We start from the raw sequence: 12950 nt of genomic DNA on the forward strand, positions 1-12950 counted from the left end.
ACACTTATATCCGTTAGAAATGAAATATCCATTACTAACAGATATATTCGTGACTTACAAATTTCTTTTCCCGCTAGAAAAATGCGCCAAACTGTACTAACAGAAATGACAAATAGCCGTTAGTTGGCTAATTGACAAATTTAAACGGACCTTTCAAAGTATTATCGTTGGTTATATCCATTACAAAGAATGTTAGTGACGGATATAACCGTAATATAAGCGTTAGTAAAAATATAATTATTATCGGATATACGGTTATATCCTTTTTGGTGTAGTGGTGTTCTTTAATCAAGTAACATGATGCCCCACATTCTCCCCAAAATTTGATTGGTAAATATGAAAAGCGCAATTAGTAAAAATATAAGTTTTCTCGGATATAGACAAGTCAAGAAGTACAAAAAAAAATTCCATTATTTTGAAAATAATCATGCAAACAATTAAATTCGGTCCCATTGTCACTTCGCACACGTTTTATCACTTGTTCAAATTGTCGTTCAACCATAGCAACAAAATTAAGAAACATATATTCAACTTCCAATTAATTGCATAGTAAGTATACCAAAACTCCTTTCGAAAAATCATCTACTATTGTCAAAAAATAGATAGCCCCACATGAAGAACAAGCCTTGTAAGGCCCCCACAAATCCAAATGAACAAGTTCAAAAATCCTACCAGCTTTATTTGTACTAGTGGGAAAACTAGACCTAGGTTGCTTTGCACGTGGACATACATCACAAGCTCTACTATTGTTTCGACGAGAACTGACAGCCGGAATCATCTTCAATATTTTCTCCGACGGATGCCCCATTCGTTGATGCCATAACTTGAACGACAAATCACCATCCATTGTTAAGACCTTCACTTGAGGAACACCACGGAAAAAATAAAGTCCATCCAATCTTTCACCCGCTCCAATCACCTTCCCCGTCGATTGGTCCTGTATAACACAAAGATTTTTAGTGAATTGTACAACGCAATTTAAGTCATCGATTAATTGAGTCACAGAAATTAAATTGCATGTTAATTGTAGGACATAAAGCACACTTTCAAGCTTCAATCCTCCTGGCAACATGACACTCCCCTCTTGATTTGCTTCGGCTGTGTTGCCATCCGGCAATCCCACCGGGCAGTGTTTCACCTTTCTCACATTTTGCAAAAGAGAAAAGTCACACGACACATGGTTCGATGCTCCTGTATCGATAATCCAACTAAAACTACTGTTCTTACCATACAGCCGGTCTTTTATTTTGGCTAAGCTCAAAAGATCAAGAAGTTGCTGCAGTTGCGTTGCTGAAACACCCGCAAGACCGCAATTTTGGTCACATCCACCAGCCCCTGCGAGGACACTGCTTGCTGCCCAGACGAAGTTCCAGCCCCGCCAGTTTTATTTACGCGGACAGGCGGTGCACCATACTCTCGGCCACAACCAGAACCTACACGCCCACCTCCTCTTCATGTCTGTCCTCCACCACGACTTGGTCCCTTACCTCCGTGAGGCCGGTCCCCCCACCATTCGGTGAAGCCGTGTAATTGAAAACAAGAGGATTTGTCGTGGCCTTCTCTATTACAATGATTGCAAAACTTGTTAGTATATAGGATCCACAGAACGAGACTTGCCACGCATATCAGGATGAATTGAGAAGGCCATGATACTATCTCGTTCTTCCTTGGATGAGGATAACTCTCCTCCACGCAGTCTTTCCGCTTGAATCACTTGTTGATATGCTCTATCAAGCATCGACAACAATGGTTCTTGTCCCAGCAGATTTGTGCGAATTGAAGCATATGCTCCATTGAGGCCAATAAGAAAGTGATGTAGATAGTCTTCTCCTCTCAACTTTTCTACCTGCATGACTATGCTACACGTGCAACTTCCACACTTACAAACTAGCACCTTCACATATGTGGTTAGTTCATCCCAGATTCTTGACAAACGACCAAAGTAAATTGCTACAGTCTCAATTTTTCCTTGCTTGCACTCCCCCAAGGACATCTTTAATTGACATATACGAGTGCCGCTTACCACACAAAACCTGCTTTTGAGATTGTTCCATAGGAGTTGTGCATCATCATATTCTTTGAGTGTCGTCCGAACGGACAACTCAATGGTATTGGTCAGCCATGAGTCCATGACACCAACATCGAATACACAGCGATCCAATCCTCAAGTTTCTCCTTTGTTGTTGGCTTCAGAACCGTCCCGTCCACAAAGCCAAATTTCCTTTTTGCCTTTAACGAGGTGTGAATTGCCCTCGCCCATTCATCGTAGTTCTCACCATGTAAGTAATTGAATAGGAGTAATGATGTTTCCCGAACCATCACTCTATCCAAGATGATACGTCCTATCCACCTTATTTTTGCCAGCTCCTGATTGTTCTCCCTCTCCGTCAGCCATGATCTCTCGTGGAGGCTAAAAGACTGGGGAAAAAAATCGTGTTTGCCCTAGGATCTCTCTAAGCTCCTGATACCATGATAAATTGTTCACTAATTTCTCTGCCTTTATTCACAAAACATCAAGTATATATATACAAAGAATTGTTGAGCTCCAAGGCGTTGTCGATCTCCTAAAAGATGTATTTACCTAAAATACAAATACTAAAAATATCTTAAAAGATAACTCCTATTTTAGGTACAATACCTATTAATATCATAATATCCTTAGTTACTTTCGTACGTACAATGACATCATATCTCAATTTTGTAAATTCGACATGCTTATTAATCATTTTTCCACAACAACGCATATGAGCACTACTTATAGACTAATCTAGCTAGAAGACAAATAGTTTAATTTCTCAGGGGCAGTAGATTATGTGGTTCAAGCAATTGGTATAATCTCATTTGCTAGTCTAATTAATAAAGTGCCCCATAATTTACCAAAAAGAAAGAAGGTACCCCATAAAGAGAGGACAACAAGTGATGTTGGTAAGAATGCGAATCATGGCTATCATTTTCGTTGAAGAATTAAGGAAAGTAGCTGAGAGATTGAAAGACTGAGAGATGAGACCCTGTTAGTTTGTTGAGTTGAACACTAAATAAGTACAATAAGTGTGCTCGCTACTCACCCAAAAAAGCCTCTCTTGCTGGCGATAGCAAAGTTCCCCTCTAAGCTTCTTTTCTCTGGTTAAGTCTTTAAGGAAACCTTTTCTTAGTTTCAACATCAAATCTTCATATATCTCTCTCGGCCTTTACTTATCTGTCATTCTCTCTCTTTTTCTTGTTGTTATCCTTTTGATCTAAGATTTTGTATTTTGTTGTGTTTTTTGTTTTATTTCTTTTTCCTTTTATAGTTTCGTTTATCTCTAGTTTGAGTCTGAGGTTGGTATACTAGTTCAAGTTTTAGAGCAGCTTTTTAAGATCTGGCAGAACATCATGCAACAAGGCAGTAATAGCCAACAAGCTATGGCAGTGGTGACCAAAGGAAATAGCAAGATAGAGGCTTTACAAAAGGATATGCACAAGTTATTCTTTGATAAGAAACACAGTGTGGTAGAAATAGACTATCTGAACATAGAAGAGCAATTTAATGGAAAACTCTCTCTAGTGGGCAAGCTGTATGGAGGTCACAATATAGATTTAGAGGAGTTAAGTGAGGATCTCCACCGAATGTGGCAAACAAAGGGCAAAGTCTGTCTGGAGTTGATAGACAAGGAGCATGTACAAATCACTTTTGAAAAGGAAATAGAAAGGAAACATGTGCTGGAAAATGGTCCTTGGATAATGTATGGGAATATATTCTCGGTTAAGGAATGGATTGGAGCTAGCAAGATGGATGAGTACAACTTCGATTTTGTTAAATTTTGGGTACAAATTTGGGATCTCCCAAAAACACATATAAATAAAGCAAATGTATGGAAGATAGGAGCTGATCTGGGGACGATATATGAATCTGACATATCATGCCCCCCGGACTTCAATCAACCGGTGGCTAGAGTTAGAGTCGAGATGGACATTAAGGAAAGATTGTCCAAAGATCATAAGGTAAAATTGGAAACAGGAGAAATATATCTTTGAGGTTAGATTCAAATATGAAAAACTAGATATCGTATGTCACTTCTATGGAGTCATTGGGTATGATCAGTATACATGTCGGATCAGAGCACAACATAGATATGACCTATCAAAATGTGGAGGCTCACCAAAGGATATCAAACCTTTCTTCACTAGTCAGCTGAAAACAAACAAATTTTTCAATGGAATAGCATACTCCGGTAAGCAATCCATCACCATAGCTGGCACACCACAGAAACTCAGGTTTGAGGAGACGCCGGCAACACCATCTCACGGTGGTAGGGGGTATAATGCACGAGTGAGACAAGAAAGATCCGGCAACACCATCTCACGGTGGTAGGGGGAACATTGCACGAGCGAGACAAGAAATATGGCAGAAGCCCATGTCAGGGGGGGGACTTGCAAATAGAGACAAACAAACGGATTCAGAGGCAGAAATCAGGAATGGGACCCATGAGATAGGTATAACGGCTAGTACAATGGATATAAATTATTTGGCTGCTTCTCCAACGGTAACTAGAAGACTTGGGTTCGAACTAAATAAGGACAGACTAGATGGGCCTGGAGTATTGGGCCCTGGTCCAGAGAATGGAATAGAAAGGAGTTCGGAGACAAATCTTGAAAAAGGAGATATGGGCCAGGGAGGGGATACTAACATGGTTAGAATAGCATGGAATCCCAAATCTCAGCTAGGTTATTGTACCGATAGGACAACGAGAAGGAGTATGGGCCAGAACAAGGACCCAAACAGAAGCACCCAAAGAGGGACAAAATACGTGGAATATAGGAAGTAGGTCAAGCTATTATCCCTACCTTGGCATACTTTCATCTGGTTCCAAGAAAGATGACTCTACATCCGAGGACATCCAACCAAGCAAAGCGGCTATGCCCAGTCTATCCTATCCGATACCATGGTATCGGTTCCAGAGCAAGGCAACACGTGGTAGAGGTGTTAAGACAATGGTTTCTCGAGGAAAAAAGAAGAAAAAGCAGGGCACATCAGGTGTAGGGTTGTCAACGGGCCGGACTTGAATAGGACACACCTAGGTACAGGCCCGACCCAAATCATATTTGATATTTTGAGTCCAAGCCCGGCCTAAGTCCTATTTGGGCAAGTTCGATTCGGGCGAGCCTAGGTCCATTAGCAATACATGGGAACTGTTATTTTTGTCTAAAATTTAATCAAATTTGTAAGTGGGAATAGAATTGAACCCACAACTCTTGTGTGGCAGGCACAATACTACCCAATATGGCTTCCAATTTTCTATGTCAACTTCCAATAAATATAATAGATATATTAATAATATTAAATAAAAAACATATAAACTATTATAAATTTCGGGCCGGCCATTATCGGATCGGACATAGGTATGTCCAGACCTGGCCCAATAATTTTATCGGGATAAATTTAAAGTCTAAGTCCTTATCTTATTGGTTCGGATTTAATCGGGCTTCGGGCTTGTCCCGGCCCATTGACAGCCCTAATCAGGTGTAAAATCGTATATTGGAGGTCAGGGAGAGGCCTTAAGTGGAGATATTAGAATAGGAGAGAAGCGAAAGGGGTGTTTGGAAGATAGAGAAGAGTTAGATATGGCAGATATTGGAGGGCATGGATGGCTAAGCAGAAGTATTAGAGTTATTACGAAAAGATCAAAGAAGGCAAAGAGGCAATCATGCTGATGAAATGAGAAGGAGAGGGGAGGGTCATATATTGATTCCAACATAAGCAAATATCATTCCAGTCTCAAGTGACTCAGCTGGATCCCAAGCTTCTTCAGACAATGGAATGCCTACATCATTGGAACTATCATCAACGGATTCAGATGGTCTGGATATTGAGTCTGAAGGGTCTGAGGAGATGGGGGAAGAACCACTGGTTGACTATAACCAAAATGTAGATATGAATCCAGGTCAGGAAGTGATCAACTATGATACTCAGGATATGGTTGGGCTTGAAAATGAAAGTGAAGAATATGAATTCCAACCAGAACCACTGGCTATGGATGATTCAACAGTAGTGAAAAGAGTCCAGAACAAGGGTATCTAAGAGGAAGGACAAGGAAGTACAAGGAACGGAGAGTATGAGGAAGTGAGCTCAGGAGTCAACAGGAGCTTTGAAGAGTATGTTGGTGAATCAAGCATTGGGGATCTGTATACTTCTCCTCCAGAGTTCGCGGTGGCTGTCCCTTCATAGCTACCTTTGTCTCCATGATGATACACACCTGGAATTGCTGGGGGATTGGTACCACCCAGTAGTTCAACAACTAAACGACCTAATTGGGAAGTTTGATGTAGATATTGTTTGTCTCTCGAAAACAAAAGCAAGGAATGAAGGTATAGGTAAGTTAAGTAAGCAGATCAAGTTTAGTGGACATTTTGCAGTACCATCTATAGGGCTAAGTGGAGGCTTGGCAGTCTTATGAAAGGAAGGGATGGACCTGGAGATACTTGGGGCATCATGTAACCAAGTGATAGGTAAAATCTCGAATTACTTTCATAAAGATCCTTGGGTTTTCTCATTTATTTATGGTGAACCTATAGCTCATAATAGAAATAAAGTGCGGAATGAGCTGAAAGAAGTTGCCCCTCTGGTCCCTGGCTCCTGGTGCCTATTTGGGGATTTTAATGTGATTTCTAGCCTGGATGAAAATATTGGTGGTAGAAATAGAATTACTAAAAGCATGAACGAGTTCAATAGCTTGATTAATGATATGGGGTTAGTGGATTTGGGTTTTAAAGGCCCAAAGTACACTTGGAGCAATAACAGAAGACCTAGTGACCATATTCTAGAAGGCTTGATAGAGCTTTGGCCACCCTTGACTGGTTTGCTTATTTCCCTAATGCTCATATAAAAACTTTTGCTAATGATACGTCTGACCATATCTCTTTGTTCATAAATCTGGCTAAGAAGGAGGAAAAACTCCCTAGACCTTTTAAGTTCTTTGATATGTGGTTAAATAATGAGTCTTGTATGCCTGTCATTGAAAAAGCTTAGAATTCTATTACTCATGATCTAGCTTCCTGATAGTAATCTTATGCATAAACTTGAAAAAACTAAAAAGGACCTTATCATGTGGAATAAACATGTGTTTGGGAACATCTTTACCAATATTAAAGCTACTCAATCTAAGCTAGACTCTGTGTTGGCTAAACCTTTTAGCATTGTAAATTATAATGAGGCTAAGGTGTTGAAAGAAGAGTTACTTGATTGGTATACAAAATAGGAGAATTTTTGGAAACAAAAATCCTCCAATTCTTGGCTTAAGGATGGAGGCAGGAATACAAAGTTTTTTCATCTCTCCACCATCTATAGAAGAAGGAAGAATAACATTGATAAAATTAAGAATAATGATGGAGAGTGGCAGGAGGGTAGGACTAAATAAGTGGGGGTCTCTTTAAATCAGTATTTTAAGGAGATCTTTACTTTTGATCACCCTGGGAGAAATGAACAAATCCTAGAGTTGTTCCAACCTTGTGTTACTGCCAGAGAAAATGATATCCTCACTGCAGGTTGTCCCAAATAAAGAGGATATCTGGTATGTGGTAAAAAAAATGGGTAGTCTAAAGTTTCCTAGACCTGATGAGAAATGAATTCAAGGGACATAATATCCTTTTGTTAAGGAGATTTCTTCACTCGTGGGTTCCTTAATCCTAGGTTTAATGAGACTTATATAGTTTTGATTCCAAAGATAGTAAATCCTGATCATGCCTCTAAGTTTAGGCCCATTAGCCTGTGCAATTTTGGGTACAAGATTATCTCTAAGCTTCTTGCCAATAGACTCAAAAGTCTTATTAATAAAATTGTTTCCCCATTTCAAGGGGCCTTTATTAAGAGCAGAAGTATAGGAGAAAATGTTAGTTTAACTTGTGAACTTTTTCACAATATGAAAAATATGAAAACAAAAAATAAGGGTTGGATTGCCCTAAAGTTGGATATGGCTAAAGCTTATGACAGGGTTGAATGGTCTTTTTTTTATAGTATTTTTGAGAAGCTTGGGTTCAATAATAAGTGGAGAAATATTATTCAACAATGTGTCTCTACTGTGTCTTTCCAAGTGATGCTTAATGGGTCACCTCTTAAGAAATTATTCCCTGAAAGAGGGATTAGGCAAGGGGATCCTCTGTCCCCTTATCGATTTATCTTGGTTTCTAAGGCTTTGTCTAAGATGGTGGCAAAAACGGAGCAAGATGAGGAGTTGCATAGTATAAAGATAAAAAGACAATCCCCTGCTCTAACCCATTTATTTTATGATGATGATCTAATTTTATTCTCTAAAGCAAATGTGGTTGAGAGTGGGAATCTAAAAAGATACTAGATGACTATTGTTTGGCCTCAAGGCAATTGATAAATTATGAAAAATCTAGTGTGTTCTTTAGTAGGAATGTTAACTATAGACAAAAAATCAGACTCAAGAGATTCTGGAAGATTAGAAACTTTGCTCCTAAGGAGAAGTATCTAGGGGTCCCTATTATGTTATCCAGGAAAAAGTCTGAGGATTTTGACTATTTGGTTGATAAGATTCATAATAAGATTAAAGGTTGGAAGGCTAAGGTGTTGTCCCAGGCTGGGAGAACTACTCTTATCCAAGTAGTCATTCAGGCAACACCTTTATATGTCATGTCAACTTATTTGCTTCCTATTTCCACTTGCAATAAGATTGATAAGGCATGTAGAGAGTTATGGTGGTCTGGAAAGGAACAAACTAAATGTGTTCATACCATTGGGTGGGATCACCTATGTCAACCCAAACAAATAGGAGGTTTGGGGTTAAGAAAAGCTGGAGACATGAATGTAGCTATGTTGGCTAAATTACCTTGGAAAGTTGTCACAGATATTCTATCTCTTTGGGCTAGAATTGTGTTCAATATCTATGGTAAACACTGGATTGGAGATGTGGAAAAAACCCCAGATCAAGCCTCCTACTTTTGGAAAGGCATACACAAAACTTTCAATGCTATAAGTGGAGGTTTGATCTAGGGAATTGGAAAAGGGGATACCACCTCAGTTCTGAAAGATCCTTGGCTTAAGTGTCAAAATAAACCTATACTTTGGAAGAACTGGGGGTGGAAAGACTGTAAAACCCCATATTTTTGGGTTGGATATTAAACTTCTAGTGGGCTTTGAGGAGTTAAACCAGACCCATTATAACAACCTAAATAACTGGGTTTGGTTTGACCCAACCGATTGATACAACCAACCCGATAGACTTGAACTTCGGAAATAGAGAACAAAACCCCCTCAACTCCTCTCGTTCTTCCTCATGTCTTCACGTACCAAAAGAGAGTCGGTTATTGGGGAAACTCAAAGACATCATGGAGAAGATGATTAGGAACTGGTGCTTATGACTTTTCAATTCAGTAACCTCCTTGGATCAACCCTCACAGAGAAGTTAATGGATGATTTTCGGTTTTGGAGCAAATTTGACACCTTTCACCAAAACAGTTGTATCTTTCTCTATAGTGATTGGTTTTAGACGCCGTTTGGACTGTTGGAAAATAGATTGAAAGAGCTTTCCGATGATATATGGTTAATGAGGTGGTTTGTAGAGAGACATTACAGTTTTTCAGTTCTTGTTGGGTAAAATTCTACCATGTTCTTGTGATAAAATTGGGGATTTGTGACCAAGTTGTTGGATGCTTAATGGTGATGTGTTCCTACTCAAATCAGTGTTTATATTGGTGACTTGGAACTACTATCTAAGGTGGAGCTACAACATGAAGTGGTTTGGGTTTCTAAATCATGAATAGAAGATATTCCAACATGTTCGTCTTCACCACACTTTATGTTAATCAAGGGTTTTATTTGGGGATTCTGTTTTCATGATTAAGAGTAGAAAAGATAAGAGGTCAGGGGTTATGGGTGTTATAACACCCCGCTTTTTTTCTATTTTACTATTACAATAATAATAATAATAATAGACAAAAATAAAAATGATAAAGATTAGAAAGAGATAGGGTAAAGAGGATAAACCCCATTCTCTATTTTTTAGGGGTTTTGAAAAAAAAAAAGAGTTTACACGGAGAGTTTTAACAGAGAGAGAGAGTTTTACACAGAGTGAAAAAGAGAGAAAGGCGAAGATTATTGGGATTGCTTTATGACGATTGTTGCGTGGCGTTTTTCGTTCTCAAGTTTATATTCCTTCACGCCACTCGTAAACACAACTGAGATGAGTATATTTTTAAACTTTCACAGAACTTTTATTGAATGTTTTATCTCAAAGCAAAAGGTTTACTAATTCCATAAAACTGATTCCATATAATTGTGCCTTATACAAAACTGATTACATATAACTGTATAACTGTGTTACTTAAGTTTTATTCACTCTGTGTCGTTCTGAATTATTTTGTATGCTCTGTCAAAAAAATTCTCCTTAAATTTAAAGTAATGGGTATTAAATACTTTTATATTGCCGATTAAGATGGAGTATATGGGTTGTATTATACTGTCGATTTAGATGGGATATAAGGGTTGTTGTATATTGCCGAATGAATATAATATTTAGGTTGTTGTGTTTGAATCGAGAGTTTTGGTTGATTAATTTCTTAGTTGTTGTTGCCAGGGGATGATGGGTAGAGGTTGATTGTTGTTTGAGTGTTGTTGAAGGTTTGACAGGAGTGTTAGTGGTGTCTAAACGCGATTTCTGGCAAGTGATGGAATGGGGTTTTAGTGGTATAAAAAAATTGGATTTTTAGGGAGGAGCAAAACCGATGGGTTTATAGTGGAGTAGGGTTGGTGGTTGATGGTGGCCATTCGGTGGAGGTGGCGAGCTGTGAGGAGGAAGAAGAAAAAGGTAGCCGATGTTGTTTCTATTTTGTTGGGCTTGCGATTGGGCCGAATTTGAATGGTGGGCTTGAGTTGTTTTTATAAACTTTTGGGCTTAAGTAGTTTATGGTTTTGGGCTTTGAGTTGTTGGGCTGGTTTCTATTATTTTTTTGGGCCGGGTCTTTTTTATTTTAAATGGACCGGATTCTATTAATTTATATGGGCTTTGAGTTAGAGTTTGTTTTGGGCTGAATCTGTGCCTGGTTTGGAATCTAGTTTTCACCTAGTTAGGGTCAGATTCAAACTCTCGCCAAAACATGAAAAAATGATTTTTCTGAGTCTTCTTTCTAATCCAATTGGCCTCGTCGTATTCCGAGGCCTGTGGAATTAATTATGATGTCTGAAAATTTGACTGGCAGAAAATAGTGCGTCAGAAATCAGTTTCTGCATACTGTGTTTGAGCTTAGTTTTCGAATATTTAGAATGAGATTGAGTATTTTTGTAAAACATAAGAAAGTAAGTTCTGTGTGTTAGCTTTTCAACGCAAAAAGCCTCGATGAGTTTGGATACCTGTGGAAAGAGTTGTGTCATTCGAAGATAGTCCGTCAGAAATCTAGTTTGCTGAAATTAGGATTTTTTACCGTTTTCGACTTAAGTTTTCTTCTAGATGGGATGATATTGGGACTTCGAGTTATACATGAAAACGTAATTATACCTATCCTATTTTACAAATAATCAAGTGGTGTATCATTTGGATGGCTATAGGAAACATTATTGTTTTAGCAAGTTACCTAGATAACCTACCATGTTTTATTTTTAGGGGAGCTCTAGTTAACTTTTATTATTGCAATGAGATAAATGATTTTACTTAGACATATGAGTGTCTTGAATCTTGATTGCTTAATTTCATATTTGTATTATATTCTAAGTACAATTGTTGCATATACACTAAATGTTAGTATAGATTTATGTTATATCACGTGGCATGTTACATTAAAGTTTGTGTTTAATATATATATAATTGGGAATGAAAGGGAAATAAAGTGTGCAACCTTAAAATATTAATTCTTATTATTTTCTGACTTTGACTATGTGGCTAATAAGAACTACGAAGACTTGATTCCAATATTGAAAGATTTGGATACGTAGGCAGCTTTGAGCAAAAGTACAACCACTACACTATACTATATTATATATTATATAGTAGTTATTGTGATAATTATATATGTACAATGTTAATACTTAATTGTGTACGTTCTTGTGGTGGTTTAAAAGGTATTCATAAGGCATTTAATTAACATGTTAATCATAATTGAGAATCGAGATATCTATGATTTATATAATTGATAATGAGGTGAGTTGATTGGTTATTGTGTTTGAAATATTTAGTAATGATTCTATTGCTTGAGACGATGTTTAGTTTATGATAAAAATATTATAATAAATGAGAACTCTTGAGTATTAAAATCCGGTGTCAAAGTATCCAGTGAAAATTTAATTTGTCGCCCACATCTTTAGATCTCTCCACGCCTCTTTGATGAAAAGAAATGAAAGAAAATGTTTATGACTAATGATGTCATGTGAAAAGCCGCATTAGAAAGGAACTAAGACATTCGCCTTGCGGGTTGGCTATATTCCTTGAATGTACGGGAATGTAGGTGGGTATTCCTTGAATGTAGTGGGAAATATCCTAAGGTATTCATTAAATGTGCCATAAATCACCTGTTAGTATTATGATGGGTATTCCTTGAATATGGCGGGAATGACCCAAGGTATTCATTGAATGTGCCATGAATGACCTGATATTTTGTTATGCCCAAAAGTGGCTTTGTGTATGTGTATGGAAAGCCTAGAGATGGCTATGACTCACAAGTTACGAGTTTACAAGATGAAAATATATTTTCTGGAGGTGATATCCCCGCTTGGGACATATGTCTTGTAGTGGTACTCGGTGTGAGTGAGGCACACAGATATGTGTGATTTGGCAAATGTGTGTAGTGCAAATCATGGAGTAGAAACTAAAGGTTGGGCTGTGTCTTTTAATAAATGAGTCAACGAGATAATTAATAACCAAAGTAAAATATTGATTTTACGTGTGATGGAATTATTGCATATGATGTATATGATTTCTTATGAGAAATGTTTATGTGGTTTGTGTGAGTTGATACTCACAAGG

The 12950-nt window shown here is 38.0% G+C and overlaps 1 protein-coding gene and 1 pseudogene across 1 annotated transcript; one reads left to right on the plus strand and one right to left on the minus strand.

Annotated features, from left to right (window-relative positions):
• Positions 1-1452: 1452 nt before the first annotated feature.
• LOC147477472 (uncharacterized) lies at positions 1453-2395 on the minus strand (annotated as a pseudogene).
• Positions 2396-3402: 1007 nt separating this feature from the next.
• Positions 3403-4014, plus strand: LOC147477473 (uncharacterized). Its single transcript, XM_086586020.1, has one exon. The coding sequence runs from the start codon at positions 3403-3405 to the stop codon at positions 4012-4014; it is 612 nt and encodes a 203-aa protein (XP_086442146.1).
• Positions 4015-12950: the final 8936 nt, after the last annotated feature.

The sequence above is a fragment of the Coptis chinensis genome, chromosome 9 (assembly GCF_015680905.1).
Source record: "Coptis chinensis isolate HL-2020 chromosome 9, ASM1568090v1, whole genome shotgun sequence".
Lineage (NCBI taxonomy): Eukaryota > Viridiplantae > Streptophyta > Magnoliopsida > Ranunculales > Ranunculaceae > Coptis > Coptis chinensis.